Below are 25000 nucleotides of genomic sequence, written 5' to 3' on the forward strand. Positions count from 1 at the left end.
CTAAATTAATTACTACATAAATTCATTGGTGTGGGAAGAAGAAGAAGAAGAAGTCCAAAACTTTGTTTAACCATGGGGGTAACCTTTTCTGGAGCAACAATTAAAACCCGCTGTCTCATCCGGATTGAGCTGCAAGAATCCAGTCCTTAATAGCATTTATACAATTCAGGAGATTAGATAATCTATGACCTCTCTAGGTTTGAATGAAAGGTACTGCAGCCGGATATCATCTGCAAATAAGTGACATGCAATACTGAATCTTTTATAATCTGTTCTAAGGGCAGCAGACATAAAGAGAACAACATGGGCCTCAAAACTGAACCCTGTAAGACACCAAAAGTAGCTGAGAGAAACCAGGCCAAATTTCCAGCAGTAACGGTGAAACTCCTCTCAGTGAGATGCCTGATATGCTCACCCAGTCTCAAAACTTCTTAATCAGGATATAATGATCAACTGCACCAAAGGCAGAGCTAAGGTCAGCAGTACTAACATAGAACAATGACCCGCATCAGAGGACATTAGGATATCATTTGAAACCCTCAGAAGAGCAGTCTGAGTGCCAATTTTGAAACCCAGACTGAAACTCATACAATATTAAACAATTTTGTGTCTCTCCAATGCAGCAGTGAGTTGTTTGGCCACTACTTTCTCTAAGACTTTTGACAAAAATAGAAGTTTACATATAGGCCTATAGTTCTTAGACACAGCAGGGTCTACATTAGGTTTTGCAACTAATGGCTGGATAGTAGCATGTTTAAAGTAGGAAGGCATATGTCCTGTACACAATGAAGGATTAACAAGAACAACTAATACTGCAGGACTAATAATTGGTAAAACTTTTAAAAATAAAAAGGTATTACATCCAGATCATTTTCCTAATCAAATTGATCAGATCTTGAAAGCTGATAGGTTGGAAGGACTCCAGAACAGTAGGACATACAGGGGTCTAATGTTGGATAGGCAAGTCTCAATACTGAACTTAATAGCCATAATCCAATCACAAAGAAATTAAGAAACCACCCATCTTGGTCAAGCGTTCTTATATTTTTAAGCAATGAGCTAGTGTTCTTGTGGATGTATTTTGATTTTTAGGCCACAGATATACAAAACATGAGCTTTAAGGACCTTTAAATGTGAAATCTGGTACCCGAGATCCTGATAAGAGGTGCCCAGACATACACTATCAGTTAAAGAAAAAAGATTGCAGCATCATTTTTGGCACTGACCTGTGAACTGTCTACTTTCAAGCATAAAGTCATCAAAGGTAAGAAATAAACGATTCATAAATGTTTTCCCACACCTGCTGTAGAAGTATGGTTTCGTTTACGATGGGTTGATGGTTTAGATATTTAGGTTTGCTGGTGTCGTTTTCTACATCTTTGTTACCAACATCAGTTCATTTAAATTTGTCATTTTCATTGGGGTAAATGTTGTACTTGTCATGCTTCATAATGTAGTACTACAATGGTTGTTGGGTCCATGTTAACATAGTCTTATTGTGTTTGTTAGTGACGTGCAGATTGATACTGAAATATCGATACCTCCGATACCAGATCTTTATGTTCTAAAATCGATTCTCAAATCAAAATATCGATACTTTTGATAGTCATTTGAGGTAATGTATATCATTAACAGGAACACAGTGGAAAGTAACTACTGAGATCTTGTCTAAATGATACATGGTTGGTGGGAACTACTTTTTCTTCCGCCTGGGTAAGTGCGTAACGCGGAAGTGCAGCGGCACGCTCAGTCACTCAGTAGACAGACACAATGGCAGAGTGTAAACGGAGTCGTGTGTGTAGCTATTTCAGCTATTTCAGCTCCACAAACAGCCAAGACGCGGTTTGTGATGTTTGTGGAAAAAACGGAAAGGTGTTGTGGCAACACAACAAACCTTGTGAAACACCTCTGGTTAAACCACAACACAGAATTCAAGGCATTTATGATGAGGTGGACAGAAGAGAAGAGCACAGTGTCAGGTGCTGCTGCAAGGGCAAGACAAGCGCCTCTGGCGGAGTCCTTCGGTGCTGCAGGCAGGCGCTATCCAGGTACAGAGGGAGAAAATTTGGTGCTTTAAGCGGCACTAAGCACTGTTACTGTTGGAGTTGCTCAAATTAATAAATATGGTTATGAAATAAGTAACGAAATAAATATATGCTTCAACAAATAGCTGCACGAGTTCCGCTTGGAGTAATATGTGTATCACTGAGATAATCTCACATAGGCAAAAAAGCCTAGATTTATTCAGGTATGGTTTCCTAAAGAACTGATCGTTTAAAGTGGACTACATAGACTAGGTGTCATTAAATTATACAGAGGAATTGTGATAAAACAGCCATGGTGAAATTTGAAAAATATATACTATAAAAGATGGTTAAAAAAAACATTTTATCTATAAAATTGATCTATTATTATTTACAATCAGTCTAATTCTGAGTTTAATATAAATAAGTAAATAAATTACTCTGATGTCTCTGATTCTTTATGAAGCTATACATTTGAAATGCACTACTTTTTTTTTTTTTTTACATTTACCAGACACATTAGGTGTATTTGCACAAAGTATCATTATCGGATCGGTATCGCCGATACCACCCTGAACTTTACTCAGTATCGGATCGGAAAGGAAATCGGTGGTATCGAACATCACTAGTGTTTGTAATCTTACTTTGTTTTGTTTGTTGTTCTACCAGTCTAGCATTATGGATTATGTAAGACAACGACTACACTACTGTCAGCAATAGAGAGAGCCAGTTCTAAACTAAAAGAGGTAAAATTTGTATAGCACACCTGTCTTGGCTGATCAACTACACATGGACAAAGTGCAAGATTTTTCAACAAACTATCCCATTAAGTTAGCTGACATTTTTCTGTCTGTTACTCGTGCTTAGTAACGAGACTCATACTGCACTCTGGACCACATTGAGATCCAAAGTGTTCACTAAAAACTACAGATGCATTGCTAGAAGCTGCAGTGCCCTCAAAATCAATTCAAACATTAAGAGAAAAACCACCAATGTACATCAGAGAACGCAAATAGATAATTCGCTGACAGATTTCATTTTTTGGACACAAATGACTCCCATGAGAATATAAAACAAGATAAATAGGGCATAACCTCAGACCAATAAATACATATGCATTATAATGTGACATTACAGTGCACTTCACATTTGACCACGTTCTACAGAATGGAAGACTGGCAAAATTATCTACAGGGTGAATAAGGCCTTAGGCTCACCTGCTACCATCAGGGTGAAGTCAAAGCCTTTCTTCACCGACTTCCTGTGGACCTGGTTTGGGAGCGTAGCAAAGCCAACATACTGCTTATCCTGAGAAAGAAAGAGAGCACAGACATTTATTATACAGAAGAAGCTGAGAACATGACAACCAACTCAGATTGTAAAGCTTCTTTTTTTCTCTCATTTCCGAGCATTTGAAAGTCCGGACTGGCACCAAAACTGGCACAAGAAGAAGGGAAGGCACTGTGTCAGAATTGCTTCTATGGAACCCCTACCACTGTGGGACAAACAGCATTTCACTCACAGTGGCTGAAATAAAGAGAATCTTAAGACTGCTGTCATATCTATGGTGAATAAGTGGTGTATGGGAAACCAAAAGATCAGGAAATCAAAATAAAAACTGCGCCTCAGTTTTGTCTTCTGTTAACTGGAGAGTAACAGATTGATGGCCTGTTAAGAGTCTTGCATCTTGGCAGGAACCAGACCGACAAACCCTGAATGTTGACACACACACAGACAAACACAGATGAAAAATGCTCCATTGACTGTAGCTGAATAGCTCTTTCAAAAACACTGTCAGACTGACCAAACTGCTCAGTCTGCCAGCACTTCTCATAACATTCATCTCCACTGTCTCCCTGCAGAAAGACTCGCCACAGAGACCCCACATCTACTCCATGACCCCATCACACACACACACACGGCATCTGTCAGTGTTAAAAACTGGACTAAAAACGGCACTAAAACTGGACACTGAATCAGCACTAAAGACTGAATCAGCACTAAAAACTACTGAATTTGCATTGAAAATGGAGCAATGACTACTGAATTTGTTCTGAAACCTGAATGTAACACTAAAATGAATACTGAATCTGCACTGAAAATTTAATACTGCATTTGCACTGACACCTTAACACTGAATTAGCACTAGAAGCAGAGTTCTGAATCAAACAGTGAACCTAAAAACTGAATTTGCCCTGAAAAGCTAATACTGAATTGCACTCAAAAAGAATGCTGAATAAGCAGCGAAAATGAATCCTGAATCTAACACTGAAAATTAAATATTGAATTAATGAAAACTTAACGAAAGACTGTGAGAGTGTAAACTTAATTAGCACTAAAAACTGAACAAGCACTAAAAACTGAATACTAAATCTACAGCTGAAAAACAAAGACTAATCTGCAGTTGAAAACCAGGCTACTAAATCTAACCAAAACTCAAAACCTAACCAACAACTGAATGCTGAACTAGTGCTGTAAACTTAACTAAATACTGAATCAAACTGAAAAAAATCAATACTGAATCTGACTAAAACGCAAATCTGAACCTAACAAAAAAATAATATTGAATTAGGATTGAAAACTGGACTGAATTATAAACATAAATGAAAATACAGAATATACCTAAAAACTGAACGCACACACACACACACACACACACAGGTACACACAGACAACCTTCTGTCGAGTAGTCCTGCCTCGGGCACACAGCAGCCTCTCCACCAGCTTCTCCTGCAGCATGATGGCATCCATCCCAGCACCACCGACACACCACTTGAAAAAAGCCCAAATCTCTGCGATCACTGCCCAAACCTACAGCACTCTTTTACCCTCTGTTTTTCTCTCTCTCTTTCCTCCTTTTCTCTTCTCCTCTCTGTGGCCTCCGGCGTCTGCCACTTCTCCCTGTTCAGACAGGTAGGTGGAGGAATTCGAATGTGAAGAAGAGAGAGCCCACGAGACAAAAGAAAAAAGGAGAAGTGAGAGAGAGAGAGGGATAAGGAAAAAGAGGCAGAGAAAGGTAGAGAAGGCAAGGAAGCAATTTTGGTACAGGAAAGGGGAGGGGTGGAATGGGGGAATAAAGAACACTCATTCATTCAGCCGCTCATTCCTCCCCCTCTTTTTCCACAGTGGATAAACAGAGAGTGGAGCTGAGGTGCGGTGAACTCTGGTGGCATGTGTGCGTGTGTGTGTGTCTTACTACATTTAGTAAGTCTGACACACCCTTCCTGCCAGTCCTGCTCTCCACGCCACACAGCTTTCATATATCTATAAGCGTACCAGTCCAGTGAGGAGTGATGAACCTCCACATCCCTAATACTTTTAAAGGAAGGGTTAGATGAAAAATCTAATTTAAAATTTTTTCCACTTGCCCCAGACGTAGTCAATCAGCTGAGACATGTTTGGTGTCCAAATTGTGCTTCTTTAGTTTAACACTGAAACTATGAGGCTGAAATGGATAAACACTCAAACCGTAACCAGACCTTCAGTAAGATTGTGCACATTTGTCCATGTGGCTTAAGACACAGAATGACTTGCTATGAACTACAAAAATAAAAAGAAACAAAACGTCACCATGTAACTGAGAGCTGCAGTCAGTCATAGGAGAGGACAGGTGTAATGCTAAAGTCTGCCTCCCATGTAGAATCTGACTCCCCTTCGTTCGCATGCACATCAGCCACATGGACTTCAGATTGCATTTATGGTTTCTGCTCTTATAATTTACACTCACTGCTAGTAAAAGTTTGGACCCCCTTTTGCCTTCAGAACTGTCTTAATTCTTCGTGGCACACTTTCAACAAGGTGTTGGAAACGTTCCTCAGAGATTCTGGTTGGTTATTTGAGTTCCTGTTGCCTTTCCATCATCTGGAACCAGTCTGCCCATTCTCCTCTGACCTCTCACATCAACAAGGCATTTTCGTCCACACAACTGACCGCTCACTGGATATTTCCTCTTTTTCTGACCGTTCTCTGTAAACCCTAGAGATGGTTGTGTGTGAAAATCCCAGTAGATCAGCAGTTTCTGAAATACTCAGACCAGCCCGTCTGGCACCAACAACCACGCCACGTTCAAAGTCCCTTAAATCCCCTTTCTTCCCCATTCTGATGCTCGGTCTGCACTTCAGCAAGTTGTCTTGACCACCTCTACATGCCTAAATGCGTTGAGTTGCGGCCGTGTGATTATCTGATTAGCTGTTTGCGTTAACAAGCCACTGAAACCTACTAAAGTGGGTAGTGAGTGTAATTGTGCCATAATTCATCGTGTAAATTGCTAGTAATACGCTGATGTCTCGGTTGCTACCTGGCAAAATTTCCCGTTCCACCTTAAATGGTGCAGCAGTTACTGTATGTAATGTTGCCTCACCATTTAAGGTGGAAAGGGAAATTGATCATGAAGCTGGGATTAAAAGGCTAAGTTCAGCTTCATATCACTGAAGAGTTCTTAGTGGCGATAATAAATAATTGCTCCCCCTCTTTGAACTCCTCTTCTGCTGTCACTGCAGGCCGGCAGGTTCGCCTGCAGAGCAGCGCTAATAGCTGTTGATGAAGTGATGTAGTTTTTTGTTTGTGCTCTTTTTTATTCAGTGACTCGTTTGATTGATTGATGTGTAAAACTGAAGTTGTGAATGAATCGCGAGCGCCGGTGCTTTTCAGTCTCCTTTGGCTAAACGGCAAATGTCAGTGTGATGTACCGTTATTGCTCTAGTCTGGAGACAAAGCAGGAAAACATGTCCTGGTTATTATTCCAGGTTATTTTAAATATGATTCATCTGTCCGGTCATGTGACACACAAGTGAGATCACCACAGCCGCAGGCGACGTATTGGAAATGGCCAGAAAACCTCGCCTCGTCTGTTTACGTAAAACTCTATGACATCTGATGACGTATCCGGTTCTTGAAGGGTCGTCCCATTTCATAGGGGGAAGATTTCAACAACCCCTTGTAACTTGTTTCAAGGGGGAGGATTACACTCGAAAACAAGAGGTAGGGGTAAAAAGAAGAAATGGGACTGGGCCTTGCTTGTGTGGTTTCTGACACAGTATCACCTAAAAGTAGGCTTCAATACCACTACTGCCAATTTGAGCTATGTGACATTCGTCCATTTTTATAGTAGGTCAGAAACCACATACGTAAGTCTACTTTAGAGAGTACTTAACAACTTGACTCAATTTGTGGCAAGTGTGCGATGATTTGGGCCTTCAGTTTGCTTATTCTAAATGGCAGGCCATCAGCCTCCAATACTTGCTAGCTACACTAGCCTTGAAGCTCCAGTGCAAAAACTAAGCAAGAAAAACTTCAGACGCCAAACATGTCTTGGCCAATCGGCTACATTTGGAGTAACAAGAAAAAAAGAGTGTAAATTAGCTTTTTTGCTGAATTATAATTTTAATATTTGTTTCATTATGGAAGGGAGTAATGGAAAGGGTCAGAGGAGGCGTGTAATAGTTCTATTTACCAATAGATGGTGGTAGTGTGCTTAGAGACTTTTAGGGTCTGTTGGCGTCTGCACAGCAGCAGATTGTGAGAGGGAAAAAATGTAAGTGAATAAATCGAGTATGATTTGAGAATGCCGGAAGCACAGTGACTTTCAGCACAGCCACCAAACTGTGTGAAACACGCACACATACATATATACATACATACACACACACACACACGCACACACACAAACAAAACCTCAGACTCTGGCAGGCTGAAATGACTTTGGCAGTTCCCACAGACCATGTGACACAGCAGTGCTGTGGAATCCTACCGTTTTAGTAGTGATGGCAAAATAAAACACACACTGGCTCATTCATTACACTGAATTTTAAGAGTGATGAGCTGTGATTGAGCACTGAAGGAATAAATGAATGAATCAATGGTGGACTGTCTGGATTACAGTCATATGAGCATACGTGTGTTTGTTTGCGTACATTTTCAGTGCAGAAATGTCCTGACTTTGTAGGAAAGACAACAATAAAGACTGAAACCATTCCTTTTTGGTTACTGGGGTTAAGGATAAGGTTATGCTGAATTTGAGGTTTAGGTTGATGCTTAGAAAATTCTTATTATATGGGAAAATGATGGGAGAAGCCATTTACTGCAATGCTATTTAACTGTGCACGAGTTTAGCGTGAACAGGACGACGATGCATAAACATGCAAACAGTTACAGGAAACAGAATGTAACAGCAGACACTTCTGGTTTTACACCAAAAAAGGAAAAACTTGTTTAAGACATTCCCTCCACCCCCTAGGTGAATCGTGTATCAATTTGTCATCTACACAAGGGACTGCTTGCATGCTTAAATGGTTCTTTAGATTGATGAAAGGAAATGCCAGTCTCTTGGGGTAGTGAAAGCATTTAGTCTTAGTTTAGCCTTTAGCATATCAGCCCATTAGGCAGACCTGTGTATCCACCAGTCCCATCTGTGGTGCACCTCCTTCACCAGTTGCATCACGCAGCAGCGGGGTTTCACAGGCTTTTGCTTCAAAGCAGCTCAAGCACTACTAACAGCATGAACGACTGGAATATTTACTAAACTCCAGAACTGTCTTGCGCTTGGAGGTGTAAGCGGAAGCGAATGGGACACACATAGGAGACAAATAACTCAAGAAATTCGGATGTGAAACAACATCCAGAAGCATTTTTGACAAGCTGCTTCATGTTTAAATGTACAAACCACAGGTTCAGCTATATATTCTTCAGTTTTGTTCTGAACTATTTTTCAACTATAAAAATATTTAGCATTTACGGCAGCTGTTAAACAGGGTTCTTATTACTAATCATGTTTAAGATATAGCTTATTAATAACATGTGACATAGTCTTTACCAAAATAAAATATTCAAAAAGTAGAATGGTATGAATTTGGGAACTAGTACACCAGTGAGTCAGTATCAGAGTTGATACACAGTATCAGCCAATACTCAAGGATCAGGCATCCTATCAGAGAGGAAAAGTGGAATCAGTGGGTCCTTAAAATTTATACATGTATTTCCAATACTGGCTTTATTGTAATCAAAGCAGTGATTTCAAACTTTTGAATGGTAGTGAAAGTAAGTAAAACTGTGCATGCATATGACAGAGTTGAGATAGGGGATGCAGGGTAAATGCTGATCAGTGCAGTTGGGACTCCAGCTGCTCTCTGAGGTTTTGGTAGTGTGTGTGTGTGTGTGTGTGTGTGTGTGTGTGTGTGCGCGCGCTGGTGCTTGTGTGGGGTGGGGAAGGATTTTGCAGGGATAAAGAGAGAGGATTTAGGGGCGCCTCACTATTGAAGTTCATCTGCATACAGGCATCTGATTTCGAGTAGCTCCTCATATTAACACCCTTCACCCACACACAAACACACACACTCTCTGTAGTTCATCTCTGCACCATGTGGGGTGTGGTCATTCTCTCTGCATTAGTGCTGTCTGGGGGGGGGTGTTTTTTAGCAGTGGAGAAGATGAGAGGAAAGCATAGAATGGGGCAGAGTGGGGTGTGCAATAGAAGAGAAAGGGGGTCCTCTGTATAGAAGGGAACAGATGTCCTGGAGTGACACAATAGCCTTCACTCAGCCCCTCCCAAAACACTCGCTCACGCACACTGTCCAGCTGCCACTCCTATCCACCACCTGGGGTAACTCACATAAACACACTCACACTTTTGATAGAAAGTGTGGCGGAGGTCAAGAGCATAGTGGCCACATTAAACTTGATACTTAGTCCTGCTGATGTTATTCTGGACGTTTTCTAGAGCATAGAAGCTGAACAATCCTGTGTGCACAATGAATTGAGCAATAATCTACAAATGACTCTAATGCACAAGAAAAGCATCTGTGCCTCCCAGTGCACTCCCTAATACTGAGGTCAGCAGATGACATCATCAGTAAGAAGAAGACAGAGGGACAAGAAATCTATGGGAGGAGACGAAAGGGGAGGACTAAGATGCGCATGATACAGCATTTGTGTGAATCACACAAATCATGCAATAACATATATAATGAAGACACAGGGCTCTCCAAAATCATTTGCTCATTCGTTTCAAATGCTTAATAATGCATTAGATTCACTGTGTTAAAAAAACACTTCAAACCAAGTGGTATTTATTCTAAACAGACTATTCCATGACTTTGGGGTTTTTTTGTTTGCTATTTTTTCAAAATGTACTTGTGTCACAAGCTCACCAACACCACTGTAAGAAAAACAGCCCCAGACATTGAAGGTTCCACAGTCTGATGCTGTGCTGAACATGTTTTTCTCTGAAATAAATACCATTTTGTTGAATAATTTATGAAGCAACCTAAGGAAATGCTTGAAGTGGGGGGGGGGGTGTGTGTGTGTGTGTGTGCTTGATTTTGTAATTATGCACAAAGCATTTTGTAATAAAGCACAAATGCAAAAAATCTATCAGCCACACAAATGAACAAACACTTCCCAACACACACACACACACACACACAGTCAGACACAGGTCTCTAAATATGGGAGAGGAGAAGACAGAAAATAGTTGATGCCAGGTAAGACGAGATGAGAAAAAGGACAGAACAGGAAAAGAGAGAAGGGAGGGGAAGAGAGGAAAGGGTTATAAAATAGAATACAAAGTAGAGAAGTGAAAAAATGAGAAGAGAAGAAAAAACGCACGGTGGTAAAGGCACAGTGACCTTTACTGTACAATTCAAGTTAAACTCCACAGTGCTTCAACTTGTGTGGCCATAACATTCATTAGACCACTGGCTTTCACTGCGAAGCCAGAGCAGCATAATTCAGCCTCGCTCAGAGAAAACACACACACACACACACACACACACACACACACACACACACACACACACACCCTATAGCAGACAGACTTCCACACCATTAAATTATTAAGCCTCAATAACAAATAACTCCATGAGAGACAGAGAAAGAAGGAGAGAGGTGACAGATTCAGTGATAGGGGTGTGGGGAGAGAGTAGAGTAGTGATGGAGAGCGTATGCAAGTGTGTGAGTGGGTGGACTGTGCTGTATTTCTGACTGTGCGTGGGCTGCCAGTGCCTGAGCAACAGTATGTGATGCCGATATCTGCATGACTGTGTGTGTGTTGATGGGTCAGAGTGCTGCCAGTTTGAAGTTCGCCTGAATCTGGCCTAAGGGTGAAAAAGAAGAAGTCTGCAGTATAAAGAGATTACAACCTGCCCCCTCTCCATCTGCATTCAGCCTGAACAGCTTGAGCAGATGTGGCCTAACTCTCTCCCTCTCTCTCTGCATCTCTCTCGCTCAAGCAGAATCTCAAGCATAGCACACATGCTTAAGGAGTTACATAACCATGCCAGAAACGACACAAGCTGCATTTTTATAACGTATGGACACAAATGGTGAAGCACTTGAATGTAGTGTCCACAGCTCGAGTGAAACCAGTGTGTCACTTTACTGTGGAAAAACTGTGTCATGGAGCGCCAAAGACATATATATCTATTATATATCATATATATTAAACTCAGTTTAAACTCCAAGAAGGGCCATCACGAGGGGGGAAGCAGTCTTGGCAGAAACAAGAAGGCACATCCTCCTCCTCTCTCTTCCGTAACCATGGAGATGCCAGCACAGAGAAAAAGACAGAGAGCTCAGGCTTGGAGATATAATCACTAAACCACCACCCTCATCATCGACAGAAACACTCCAGCTTCCTAACGTCCACCTAAACCTCATAGAAGCATCACTGAGATCTAATGCAATGAATTAACTCTACTGTACTACGCTATACACTCACTGGCCACTTGATTAGGTACACCTTTCTAGTAAAAGGCTGGAACCCCTTTTGCCTTCAGAACTGTCTTAATTCTTCGTGGCACACTTTCAACAAGGTGTTGGAAACGTTCCTCAGAGATTTTGGTTGGTTATTTGAGTTCCTGTTGCCTTTCTATCATCTGGAACCAGTCTGCCCATTCTCCTCTGACCTCTCACATCAACAAGGCATTTTCGTCCACACAACTGACCGCTCACTGGATATTTCCTCTTTTTCTGACCGTTCTCTGTAAACCCTAGAGATGGTTGTGTGTGAAAATCCCAGTAGATCAGCAGTTTCTGAAATACTCAGACCAGCCCGTCTGGCACCAACAACCACGCCACGTTCAGAGCCACTTAAATCCCCTTTCTTCCCCATTCTGATGCTCGGTCTGCACTTCAGCAAGTTGTCTTGACCACCTCTACATGCCTAAATGAGTTGTGGCCGTGTGATTGGCTGATTAGCTATTTATGTTAACAAGCAGAGAGAGAGAGAGAGAGAGAGAGAGAGAGAGAGAGAGAGAGAGAGAGAGAGAGAGAGAGAGAGATTATTATGTTGAATGTTGAATCAGTCACCTTAACAAGCCTCTAAGTAGCATCAGAGTGGCTGTATGACACAGCAGTCGGCCTGAAAGAGAAGGATGCTTTGACAGGGCCTAGAATGAGCTACGCCAAGGAGGGTATGTGGGGAAAATGAGGAGTAAACGTGTTTCATAAGCACTCACTACAGCTACAGCACGCCATTAACGCCTTCACGAGTAGAAGACGGGATGCTGACAGGCTCAAAAGCATGACGTCTAACGCCGCAGCACGGTGCACGGTAATGTGAGGCGTTCTTTTGGACAGTGTGAGACCGCATTCAGGGCATGACAGTGACTGTAAATAAAGGAATACGCGTTTAAAGGCGGATCGTGTGAGAGTAGGAGAGCATGGCGTTACCTCGCTGTCCTCTGAGGATGCAGGTGGAGATGCAGCGATGCCCGAACGACCCACAGACACAGAGAGAAAACACATTAGTCCACTCAAACCAAGACACAGCAATTCAGACGCGGCAGTGAAAAGCCGAGACAGGTCACATGTGAGCGGTTACCCGTTTTAAAAATCCGGCTCTTGTATCGTGCGCTGGTGGTCATGTTGCTCTCCAGCTCCGCTCACTCTCTCCTCCTCAGTCGCTCTCCGGTGGGGAACCCAACAGAGGGCGGGGCGACTGCGTCAGCGCGGAAGCCTCGCCTACTGCCCCCGACCAATCACGGCTCATGCTGCTGCAAGGTGCGGGGTTAAGCGTTGCTTCTCACTCCTGAATCCAGGCCCAGGCCCAAATACTGATGGACCGCTTCATCAGAACCGTCCTGCTTGTGCACAGTGGGAGACTGAAGCTCATCTGATGACGCAGTTTGTCGCCGATTTACACCCACGGTTAGTTCCTTTAGAAGCCCATTCCTCCAGGTAGAGAGAACAAATGTTGCTTTCTTATATTATGTCTAAAAATTGACTTACTAACTCAAAACAGTAACATATTTTTACTATTTCAAACTAATGACCTGAAAAACTGACTCAATATCTCAGTTATGACTCAAAACATCATGTCTTGAATGAATTTGAGTCGGAATGTCTTTGAATGCTGATTTCCTTTTTTTTTATATTTAATGACTTAGTATTTCAAAATAATGACTTACTTTCTAAAGATACTATGTTAAGATAGTTAACACATTTCAAGAAGGTGCCGAATTAAATCATTATTACAAGACACCAAGTCATTTGTTGACATAAAAAGTCTCATTTTGACTCAATATATTGAGTCAAAATAAGTCCTTATTCCAAAATAGTAGTAAGTAGTGAAAGTTTCGAGTAAGCAGGTCATTTTACTTTGACCTAAGTCAATATTTAGGAGTCATTATTTTGAGACCAAGGTAAAATTTTGACCTGCTGCTCCCAGAAATAGAAAAGGAGGAAAAAAAATTGAACTTTTTTTCTTCTCCATTATCTCAGACAAAAAAGTTGCAATACTGTCATTGAGGCAGTTCCCTCAAGGGTACATCTCAGTACATTTATTCATGGAACATACACTCACCAGCCACTTTATTAGGTACACCTTGCTAGTAATAGGTTGGGCCCCCTTTTTCCTTGAGAACTGCCTTAATTCTTCATGGCACACTTTCAACAAGGTGTTGGAAACGTTCCTCAAAGATTTTGGCTGGTTATTTGAGTTTCTGTTGCCTTTCTATCATCTGGAACCAGTCTGCCCATTCTCCTCTGACCTCTCACATCAACAAGGCATTTTCATCCACACAACTGACCGCTCACTGGATATTTCCTCTTTTTCGGACCGTTCTCTGTAAACCCTAGAGATGGTTGTGCGTGAAAATCCCAGTAGATCAGCAGTTTCTGAAATACTCAGACCAGCCCGTCTGGCACCAACAACCACGCCACGTTCAAAGCCACTTAAATCCCCTTTCTTCCCCGTTCTGATGCTCGGTCTGCACTTCAGCAAGTTGTCTTGACCACCTCTACATGCCTAAATGCAGTGAGTTGCGGCCGTGTGATTGGCTGATTAACTATTTATGTTAACAAGCAACTGAAATAAAACCTAATACCTAATAAAGTGGCCAGTGAGTGTAATTGTGCCATAATTCATTGAAATTATATTTTCTAAGTTGTATTGACTCCACACACCCCATCTCGTCTCCAGGCTTTTTATTTTATTGTTCAATTTTAAAATATTAGGTTATAGAAAGATACGTACTTTTCAACTGGGGAAAACAAAGTTACAAAACTGGACCTTAAAACCGCTGCTGTACCTTCGTGGGCATGTTTACACTGTTTGTACCTTGATGAACAAAATACGTACCTGCACAGTAACCGTATTTCTAACAGTGTGCCTGGCAAAACCACAGAGCCAGTCTTGGCTGGACGTTTGGGTGGTGGACCACTCTTACACCCTGCTTCAAACATACTGCTATGCCACCACCGTGTCACTGCTGTGCTGAGAATGATCACCAGCCAAATAACAGCGGACCTGCGGTCAGGAAGTGATCAATAATGAATGGCGTAGAGGGTGCAGACACACTGGGCGACAGATGGGCTACAACCTGCAACTGCACACATTTATAGTGGACTATTTAAATAGACCTCATAAAGCAGCCAATGAGTAGAAGTACATAGGATTCTAATAATCAGGATGATGAGTGCAACCTTGAATAAAAATAAACACACCTAAATTTTCAAAGCGGACACAAACTGGATCCTTACAATAGCTGCACTTCTGCACAGCTGTTCTTTTTTCTGAAACAAGCGAGAATAAAGTGATCTCTCTTCAAAACCTACCTCTACAGCTCTTTAAAAGCCGAATACAGCAATACAGTGAAGAAGCCCGTTAAGTCAGTCTAACTGAAGACTATTGTGTTCAGCAACTGTAACCATTGGACACAAAAACATTACAACATGACTTAAGAGAACGTTTAGATTTATTTCTTAGAATAAGTACAAAAAAAGTATTTTAAAAACAGGAGTAGTGAGCCCTATTGTACCGTGGACATGCAAAACAAAAATACTAAAGTTATTCTGAAAACAGGAGCTGGCCGAACCAAAATAAGGCTGGGCCGCAACATTAAGAAACAAAATCAGTGTGTTTATATACGGCTAATGAGTTCAGTGACGTAGGGTGGAGGATGTTGTACCAAAACAGGCAAACATGGATGTGGAAGCATGTGCTTATTCATCTGACACCTCTATCTAACTTCTAATACCCAGGAGAAAGGAAAGAAGCAAATAACCTAAACCAACAACCACAAGCTGCTAAGTAAGAGTTAAATTAGGCACTGCTGCTGCAGCAGAGGCAGATTACAGTAGAATATTAAGGCAAAAAAAAAAAAAAAAAAAAACCACAATAGTGAGAAAATATCAAACGCCATGCACAAAAGGAAGAAATACAAGGACAAACAGTGAACAGACACTAGTGTTTCTTTGTTTAAGGCACGGAGAACGACTTCAAGAATGAAGGGGTGTGTAACAGCACACCGGCACTTTTGTTCACACCGTTCTACAGTTAGCACAAACATTTGCATTCGATTTCATCACCTGAAGTGTTACGTCATCAAAAATACCACAGCCATGATACATTCAGTCTCCAATAAATACCCAAAGGCTGCAGTCACTTAGACTCCATCCTATCCACCATATTGACATATGGCTTTAAAATCGTTCTGAATCGCATGTTCATGCAAAATAAGGCTGGATTTCAACAAGGCTGAACAGTTTCCATGGGAAAAAATCCAGAACACTTTACTTGAAGGGTGTCAAAATAACATGTTCATAAAATCCTCAAACAAATACTTCATAACAGGTTTATGAATGTTAAAATGATCATTTTCCAAAAAAACTATTGTTTTCAGCAAAACTCCTCATTTCTGCACAGTTAAAATAAAAACGACCTTGCTTTACCCCTTTGGTAATTCACGGCTTTGACGCTGAGGCACACCATCACACTAAGATTCAGCTGAATGACTGTTCCTAAGCATATTTAAGAGTAAATGACTGTCCATGTAGTAAAGCGACATGCAAAGCATCAAACGTTTGAGTGTCAAAGCACTTAACGAACAAAGGGGGTAAAGTGAGGTCGTGTTTATTTTGGTTGTCCAAAATGAGGCATTTTACTTTCATTTTGAAAAAAAATGTATCCCAGTAAAATGATCTCATTCATAATATTATGTAAAACATGTACACTTTATAAATGTTGATTGAAACGTTCATTAACATGTTATGATGCATTTATGTAAGATGTGTTATGTACACACCGTTCAAGTGTTACCTAAAACTTTCGTTTTCTGTCCTGAATTTAAGTGAGACTATTGCCCCCTACTGGCTGTCACTGCACATTACAGACCTTTAGCTGCATGGTCCAAGAATTTTAAGCAACATCATAAGTACACTATGTCCAGAAGTATCCAGACACCCATTCTAATGAGTGAATTCAGCTACTTTCAGGTGCACCTTCGGCTGACAATCGTGTTCAGCTTGTATAACGCATAGAAAAGCAGTGCTAACAGAACAGGACACTCTTGAGCAGCCACACATGAGCCTAAGGTCATGCGTCAGCTAAGAGGGTTATAGCACTGGACTGTGGAGCAGTGGAACAGTGTTTCAACACGTTGTGGGTGAGTTGGAGTGGTGTTTCCGGTTCAGAACCACTCAAACAATATTAGTACCTGACTTCAAAGCTCTTTTGTCTGAAAGCTATCAAATCTGCAAAGCAATATTCCCACATCTATTGTAAAGCCTTCCAAGAAAGGTAAAGGCCGCTACTGCAGCAAAGTGGAGGGAAATGATTGTGATTTCAGGAGAAGCTTTACTTGGGCAACTTTACTTGAGCAGGTGTCTAAAAACTTTTGAACATATGATGTGTGTCTAAAACATAGCTGGTTATTTTTTCCTTGGTAAGTGACTATAACTGTTAACCTATCTACGCCTTCTTTTCTTGCAGGGTATCATCTCATACATACAGAATTAAGTACAGAATGCACATGATTGTATTTCACTAGGGGAGCAGGTACATACACACATTAATAAAGTCTCCGAAGCAGGCTGTTAAACCTGTATCCTTTTGTCGTCTGACGGTAAACATGTAAATTCCCTCTTTGAGTACAGAGTCGCCTACTGAGAAAGAGGCCAGACAATATAACTTCTCAGCGCCCATCAAACACCATCCGTCAAACAGGCACCACCGGGACATAAGAGATTAGGAACTGGAGGTGACTGGTACGGCATGAGCTGCTTAGAATGAGCACAGAAAGCAAGGCAGTGTGACCGCAGCCAACACCTGCAAACTACTCAACATTTTACTGATATGTATCCCAGGTCCATGAAAATAACAGTCATATGCCATGATATATCATCTGCAATATAAAATTGTTCCTTGCACCCTGACATGATTGACAAACACAAGAATCCCACAAAATGGAGTATACTGATAGATATCATGAATAAAAAAAAATATCAAAATAATGGTTTAGCCTGTTTACACCTTGCATCAACATGCGTTTTTGGCAATCTGATCACATTCGGGGTTCACATGGCCACATGAAAAGCCACAGGATGCACTCTGATCAGATATCAATCGGATCACTCAAACCACATTCGGAGGCGGTCAGGGAAGGATCTTGACCACATTCGACAGAAGTATGGAATGTGTTTCTTGCACAATGGGCTGATGAAAGTGTCCAAGCCAACCTGGTCAACTAGTTGACAAGACCAAATCCGATACTGCTGATGTGCTTTTTACGTGGGGAAAGTATAACCCATCATTAAAGTAAAGAGAGCGAGGGACCGCAGTGACTGAGCTCCAGACTGGAGCTCCAGGTACAACAGAGACAGAGACAGACAGACAGAGACAGACAGACAGAGACAGACAGACAGAGACAGACGCATCATCTTCCTCAGTCATCTCCAGGCTTCATCCTCATCTGAGCCTGCATGTGAGCTATCATCTGCTGCATACGTCTCAGCTGGAGGGAGAAAAAGAGAAAGATGAGAGAGAGAGAGATAAACAGACTTAATAAAAACTGTTTAGAACAGTTTAATACATTCTACAGTTTAACAGTATAATTAACTTGATTATTTAAAAAAAAAAGATTAAAATGCACCATTTTAATGAATCAGTTTGTAATTTGTGTAGTGATAAAGCATATTTTAAATTCTCCTATCCACCCTACGGAATCTGAGGGAGACAACAATTTAGATGCATTTTTTTGCCAAACAAAGCTTCTTCTAGATCTGGCCTGTAACTCACTCACTCATTCTCCACAAGGGGGCACTATTAGCAAACAAGCAGCCTGAGGTGCTTCATGACAATGACTGTGTCCTTGTTATACGTTTTTATTTTTTTAAAGTTATAGTTTAAAAGTCAAACAGAAATCATTTTTCACCTTGACGTTCATACGCCTGGTTATAGTAAGCATGAATCATCTCTGTGATTCATTCATTTAATGATCAAAATAAGTTTCTAGAGATTGTCCTGCTGTTTAACAAACTGACAATGAGGCGGTTTTCACCTCTCAGACTTTTCTTACGTAAACAGACAGATGAGTCATGTAATGATAAACATCTTAACACTAAAAATGACATGGCAAGACTTTGTCTGGATTGCGGTCACGTCCACCAGACCAATTATCTTATCTTGACCTGGCAACTTATTATACTCTAGTAACTTAATGTGCAGTCTGGACCACAGGATAATCTACTGGGTTATTACCAGCAGTTTCCAAATCTGGAAGAAAACGTGTCATACTCTTTATGTACGTGTGTATGTGATCTTCACCTCATGACCTGCAGAAGAAAGCCTTAAAATACACTGCAAGCGAAGACCGACACGAATGTTGAGTATAATGTGTGAACAGTAAGGGCACTTGGGTTGTCATAACAACCAAACACTGGGTACCATGATTCTCAATCTACATCCTATTGAAAACGTCTTACAACAATTTCCATTCTGACTACAAAACACAGCAAATGGAAACAAGGCATTTACACCATTAGAATGGATAAGGCCGCCCATGTTCTATCTGACAGGAAGCTGATGTCATGTCCTGTGCAGACACGTTTGCTCGTTGTTCTGACCGTGTCGCGGGTCTGTGTCTGCCTCGGCTATACGTCGCACTGAGCCAAAGAACAATATAAGGATCACGTCTAGAGGATGCAGAGTTGTTAATTTACACAATACCCCCCTTCAGGTCCAGTACCAAAACCAATTCATGGCATGTAGAGGGGTGAGAGAGGGCATGTAACAGCAATTTAAATACACAGACTGCATTTTTAGAGACGCTGACAGTGAACGACAGAAAAGAAGATCTTACCTCGGCCTCCTTCTCCAGCAAGATCTGATCTTTGTCCAGTACTTCATCCTCAACCGTTCTGCAAGAGTTACACAAGAAACTGTATTGTCTGTATTTATAAAAATCCTTATATATAAAATCCTTAAATGGCCAGGAACCACCAGCGGTTCCAGATATCTATTCCGCATTTCTCTAAATAAAGAAAAGCCAGTTTGTGTTGCTTTTCCATGTAATTAATGATTAATAAAATTGAATAATATTGAATAATAATCAGTGTCAAAGTCAAAGTGTAATGATTATAGTGGGCAGAGAGCCAAAAAAATAAAATAGTATTAAAGGCAAGAAGGAAGGTGTTTCTGAAAGTTTTGAAAGAAAAACCATTCGCTACTAAAAACCTCCTGAAGGTAAATGAGAATTTTATATATATATATATATATATATATATATATATATATATATATATATATATATATATATATATATATACACATACATACATACATACATACATACATATACACACACACACACACACACACACATATATATATATATATATACATACATACATACATACATACATACACACACACACACACATACATATACACACACACACCGCTGTTTTCAAAAAAGTTGGCATGCTGTGCAAAATAAAAACAACATGAAATAACTGAAAACAGTACACAGACACATAAAATGTTATAACTGAGAAATGTTTGTTTATTGAAAAATGTATGTCCATTTTGAATTTGATGTCAGCAACACATTTCAAAAAAGTTGGGACAGGTGCAACAAAAGACAGATAAAATTGTGTTATGCTAAAAGAACACCTGGTGGAACATCTCCCAACTAATTCGATTAACTAGCAACAGGTGAGTAACATGACTGGGTATGAAAAGAGCATCCCAGGGAGTCTTTCAGAGGTAAAGATAGGGAGCGGTTCTATACTCACTGACAGACTGTGTAGGCAAATAGTGCAACAGCTCAAGCATAAGATCTCACCATAAGCTAGTCAAGATTTTGGATGTTTTATCAGCTACAGTACATCATTTCATTAAAAGTACGCAAGGGACAAGGCTGAATACCAATATCGGCTGGCCGTGATCTTTGGGCCCTCAGGTGGAACTGCATTAAGAACAGACACATCTATGCTGTGGAAACCACTGCATGAGCTCAGAAACATCTAATAAAAATATGACAAAACAGACCGTGTTGAGCAGCTTAATCTTTTATTAAACGAGAACGGCTCTCCTCAGTTCCAAATGTTTAGAGTGCTATTAAAAGAAGAGGTGATGCAACACAGCGGGAAACATACCACCATCCCAACTTGTTTTAAAATATGTTGCTGGTATCAAATTTAAAAAGGACATATTTTACAAAAACATAAAATAAATAAAATGTCTCAGTTTTGAGATTTGTTGTCTATTTTCAATTAAATATAGGGTTTAAATGATTTGCACATTACATTCAGATTTAAATTTGATTTTCCACAGCATCCCAACTTTTTAGGAACCAGACAAATAGTACAAAAATATCCTCACTCTCTTATAGGGTCAGGGACTGGGATTAGAGGAGTTGACCAGTGCGAGGCTGTGATTCAAGGTTGAAGTTCATTAATGTGGGGCTGCGTTTGCAAAGAGAGGTTGCTCATCTGGGGTTGTGGTTTGTAGGAGGGTTTAAGCCCGTCAAAAACTTGACCATCATGAGTATAAAGAAAAAAGCAAGACTTCTAACTGGTGCTATAACACATTTACAGGGCAGCAGTAAATGATGTTCGTTTATATAAGCTGTTCTGTTATCAGCTGGGAACTATTAATATTGACAGTTAGGAAGCAACATCAGCTAAACAGTCAATTTGGCCACTTTAGACTTTTTGTATGATGTATTGTATGAATTGTATGATGATTTGTATGAAGTTTTGTATGATGAACCAAAAAAGACAAATGCACTGCTAACTGCAATCGTTTATATGGTGCTTTTTTCCTACCTGCCAGCTCGCTTCAGTCTCTCTGAGCGGAAGTTCTCATAGTGTAGGTCCTGAGTTACTTCCTGCAGGTCCTGCATGTGGGTTCTACATACAAACACAAGTAGATTTTAAGACTTTTATCAAACCAAGAACATCTGCAGCTGGTGTCTAAATGTAATACTTTACTACTACCATACCAGTATACGAACAGAACTACTGAAAACGGTTCTGAAAATAAATGAACATTGAAAATGTGCCATTTAATTCTTAAGTAGCCAGTCTAAGCAGCGTTCAATAAGCATGCTTGCTCCAAAATTTGGACGGGTGATCATATTCCGAAAGAATTTTATTAATGTCTGCACTTATTGATTAGTGTACAGTTGGTGGCAGCGAGTAAATGTATCCACTTCCAGCACGTCACACTCAAGGCACAGTGACTTTGGGTTTTATGTTTAAAAGGAAGGTTCTGACAAGTTTTTATTCAGTAAACGACACCAAAGGTATACACCTTCAGATCAATACTAAGCTCAAAATCAAAACAAGAATAACTTGTATAAGAATAACTCATCCAGGTGGCCTTTAGGGAACTTTAAAGAGGGAATAATGTTCTTCTTGGAGGGCAGCAGCTTCTTCCTGCTGTCAACATTCCATTCACACCGTCCCTGTTCAGTGTTTGCTTGACGAACACTGACATTAGACAGTGCAAGAAAGACCTGTAGATCCTTAGAGGTTACACAAGAGCTCTGTGTGAGCTCCAAGAATGCTTTAATCCTCACCCACACTCAAACCTGATTGAACCTCTTGACTCTTATGATCCTTTATACTGAACAGATCATTCCAGAGGCTGATGTACTTTCATCAACAAAGTGAAAAAAAATTAGTTTCGGATCACTTTGTCATTAAAAAAGAAAAAAAAAAAACTAAGGTTCTTTATCCGTTATGATTTAAATGAATCTAATCAAATTTTAGGTCATTTTAAGACAGAAACTCTAAATTCTAAACTGTTCACAAACTTTCTAGCACCACTGTACAAGCAGACAGTACAATGAACAAACATTGCTCCACAGCTTCCAGCAACACAGGCAAGAACAGAGTTATAAGAGTTATAAGAACTATGCCCACCAGAGGACACCACAGCACCAATACAACAACACAGCTGAGGAGACAGAACACAACAAGACATCTGAAGAGAGAAGCAAATCTATAAAAGCTTGTGTACTCACACCAGCATGGTGCGCAGTTTGAGGAAGTCATTGTGTTCAGGGTTCTCCACCTCCACCACACCCCAGGGGTACAGGCGCCCTCGAATCTTCTTCCCCTTCACTTCAATCAGCTGGTTGGAGCCTATCACTGCAAACGGAATGCTAGCCTGGAGAAGACAAACCACATCGGGATGTACACATTATATACTTGTACCATAAATTGAGTGTAATAATGGACCTTGGGGGGGGGGGGGGGGTGATCTCTTACCTTCAGCACACGAGTCTGCTCTTTGAACTCTTCATCTTCATCCGAGTCAGCATCGGGGAGCTGGTAGATGCGGATGCCGTGCTCATTGATCTCATCCAGGATCTGCACACAGAAAACACAGCAGAGTAAATGCAACTATTACAGCAATGAGTTCATCTGAGAGAAATGAAAGTTTACACAAATCATGATTCCATGGCACAACAGACTGTCCAAAGATTGATTACTTCATCCATTTTCTATAGTATTACGTACACAGTCACTTTATTAGGTACAGGTATCAGGCTAGTAAAAGGTTGGACCCCCTTTTGCCTTCAGAACCGCCTTAATTCTTTGTGGCACACTTTCAACAAGGTGTTGGAAACGTTCCTCAGAGATTCTGGTTGGTTATTTGAGTTCCTGTTGCCTTTCTATCATCTGGAACCAGTCTGCCCATTCTCCTCTGACCTCTCACATCAACAAGGCATTTTCGTCCACACAACTGACCGCTCACTGGATATTTCCTCTTTTTCGGAGCGTTCTATGTAAACCCTAGAGATGGTTGTGCGTGAAAATCCCAGTAGATCAGCAGTTTCTGAAATACTCAGACCAGCCCGTCTGACACCAACAACCACGCCACGTTCAAAGCCACTTAAATCCCCCTTCTTCCCCATTCATTTCCAGAGGGAGCTCTGCTTCAGTATTTCACAGTACATATTGGAGTTCATGTGTCCCTCAATGAAATGTAACTCCCCAACACCTGCTGCACTCATGCAGCCCCAGACCATGACATTCCCACCACCATGCTTGACTGTTGGCATGACACACTTATCTTTGTACATCTCACCTGATTGCCGCCACACATGTTTGAGAGTATCTGAACCAAACAAATTAATCTTGGTCTCATCAGACCATAGGACATGGTTCCAGTAATCAATGTCCTTTGTTGACATGTATTCAGCAAACTGTTTGCAGGCTCTCTTGTGTACAGACTTCAGAAGAGGCTTCCTTCTGGGGTGACAGCCATGCAGACCAATTTGATGTAGTGTGGGGCGTTAGGTCTGAGCACTTACAGGCTGACGCCCCACCTCTTTAATCTCTGCAGCAATGCTGAGCCTATCTTTCAAAGACAGCATTTGGATGTGACGCCGAGCACGTGCACTCAGCTTCTTTGGACGACCAACATGAGGTCTGTTCTGAGTGGACCCTGCTCATTTAAAATGCTGGATGATCTTGGCCACTGTGCCGCAGCTCAGTTTCAGGGTGTTGGCAATCTTCTTGTAGCCTTGGCCATCTTCATGTAGCGCAACAATTCATCTTTTAAGATCCTCAGAGAGTTCTTTGCCATGAGGTGCCATGTTGGAACTTTCAGTGACCAGTATGAGAGAGCTGTACTACAAATTTGAACATACCTGCTCCCTATGCACACCTGAGACCTAGTAACACTAACGAGTCACATGACATTTTGGAGGGAAAATGACAAGCAGTGCTCAATTTGGACATTTAGGGGTGTAGTCTCTTAGGGGTGTACTCACTTTTGTTGCCGGAGGTTTAGACATTAATGGCTGTAAATCGAGTTATTTTGAGGGAAGAATAAATTTACACTGTTATATAAGCTGCACACAGACTACATTTCATTGTGTTAAAGTATCATTTTGTCAGTGTTGTCCCATGAAAAGATATACTTAAATATCTGCAGAAATGTGAGGGGTGTACTCACTTTTGTGATGCACTGTATTTGTGTTAACAAGCAACTGGTGTACCTAATAAAGTGGCCGGTGAGTGTATAATCAAAATTACATAACTCAATCTTCAAGATATTAAAGTTATTCGGGAATGATTTTGAAAGAATTACCCAAAGAAAACTTTTTACCACTATTTCATCATTACGAACATTACATATTAAAAACGAAGATGACGAGTAAGGTTCACAGGTCATTTTGCATAGCAAATAAAATGGCTGAATATTCGTGTTATAGACATTGCACCCCTTTCTTCCCATCACTACC

The 25000-nt window shown here is 40.8% G+C and overlaps 2 protein-coding genes across 3 annotated transcripts in view; both read right to left on the bottom strand.

The window, feature by feature from the left end:
- Positions 1 to 12990, bottom strand: part of sept5a (septin 5a) — a 20360-nt gene extending 7370 nt beyond the window's left edge. Inside the window, exons 1-3 of one of the 2 annotated variants that reach the window (XM_017702790.2) lie at positions 12841 to 12990; positions 12690 to 12700; positions 3242 to 3332 (exon numbers count right to left, since the gene is read on the bottom strand). In XM_017702790.2, coding sequence (XP_017558279.1) covers positions 3242 to 3332; positions 12690 to 12700; positions 12841 to 12883 — 145 coding nt within the window. In that variant the 5' untranslated portion in view covers positions 12884 to 12990. Of the gene's footprint in view, positions 1 to 3241; positions 3333 to 4700; positions 5089 to 12689; positions 12701 to 12840 lie in introns of those variants that run through there. The other variant, XM_017702789.2, reaches the window with a different exon arrangement.
- Positions 12991 to 15196: 2206 nt separating this feature from the next.
- The window catches only part of zgc:63587 (uncharacterized protein LOC393431 homolog), a 38856-nt gene continuing 29052 nt past the window's right edge, over positions 15197 to 25000 (bottom strand). Inside the window, exons 8-12 of the mRNA XM_017702788.2 lie at positions 23016 to 23117; positions 22769 to 22914; positions 21567 to 21650; positions 19598 to 19655; positions 15197 to 18250 (exon numbers count right to left, since the gene is read on the bottom strand). Of these exons, the coding sequence (XP_017558277.1) occupies positions 18182 to 18250; positions 19598 to 19655; positions 21567 to 21650; positions 22769 to 22914; positions 23016 to 23117 (459 nt within the window). The 3' untranslated portion in view covers positions 15197 to 18181. The remainder of the gene's footprint in view (positions 18251 to 19597; positions 19656 to 21566; positions 21651 to 22768; positions 22915 to 23015; positions 23118 to 25000) is intronic.

This window comes from Pygocentrus nattereri, chromosome 28, assembly GCF_015220715.1.
Source record: "Pygocentrus nattereri isolate fPygNat1 chromosome 28, fPygNat1.pri, whole genome shotgun sequence".
NCBI classification, from domain to species: Eukaryota; Metazoa; Chordata; class Actinopteri; order Characiformes; family Serrasalmidae; genus Pygocentrus; species Pygocentrus nattereri.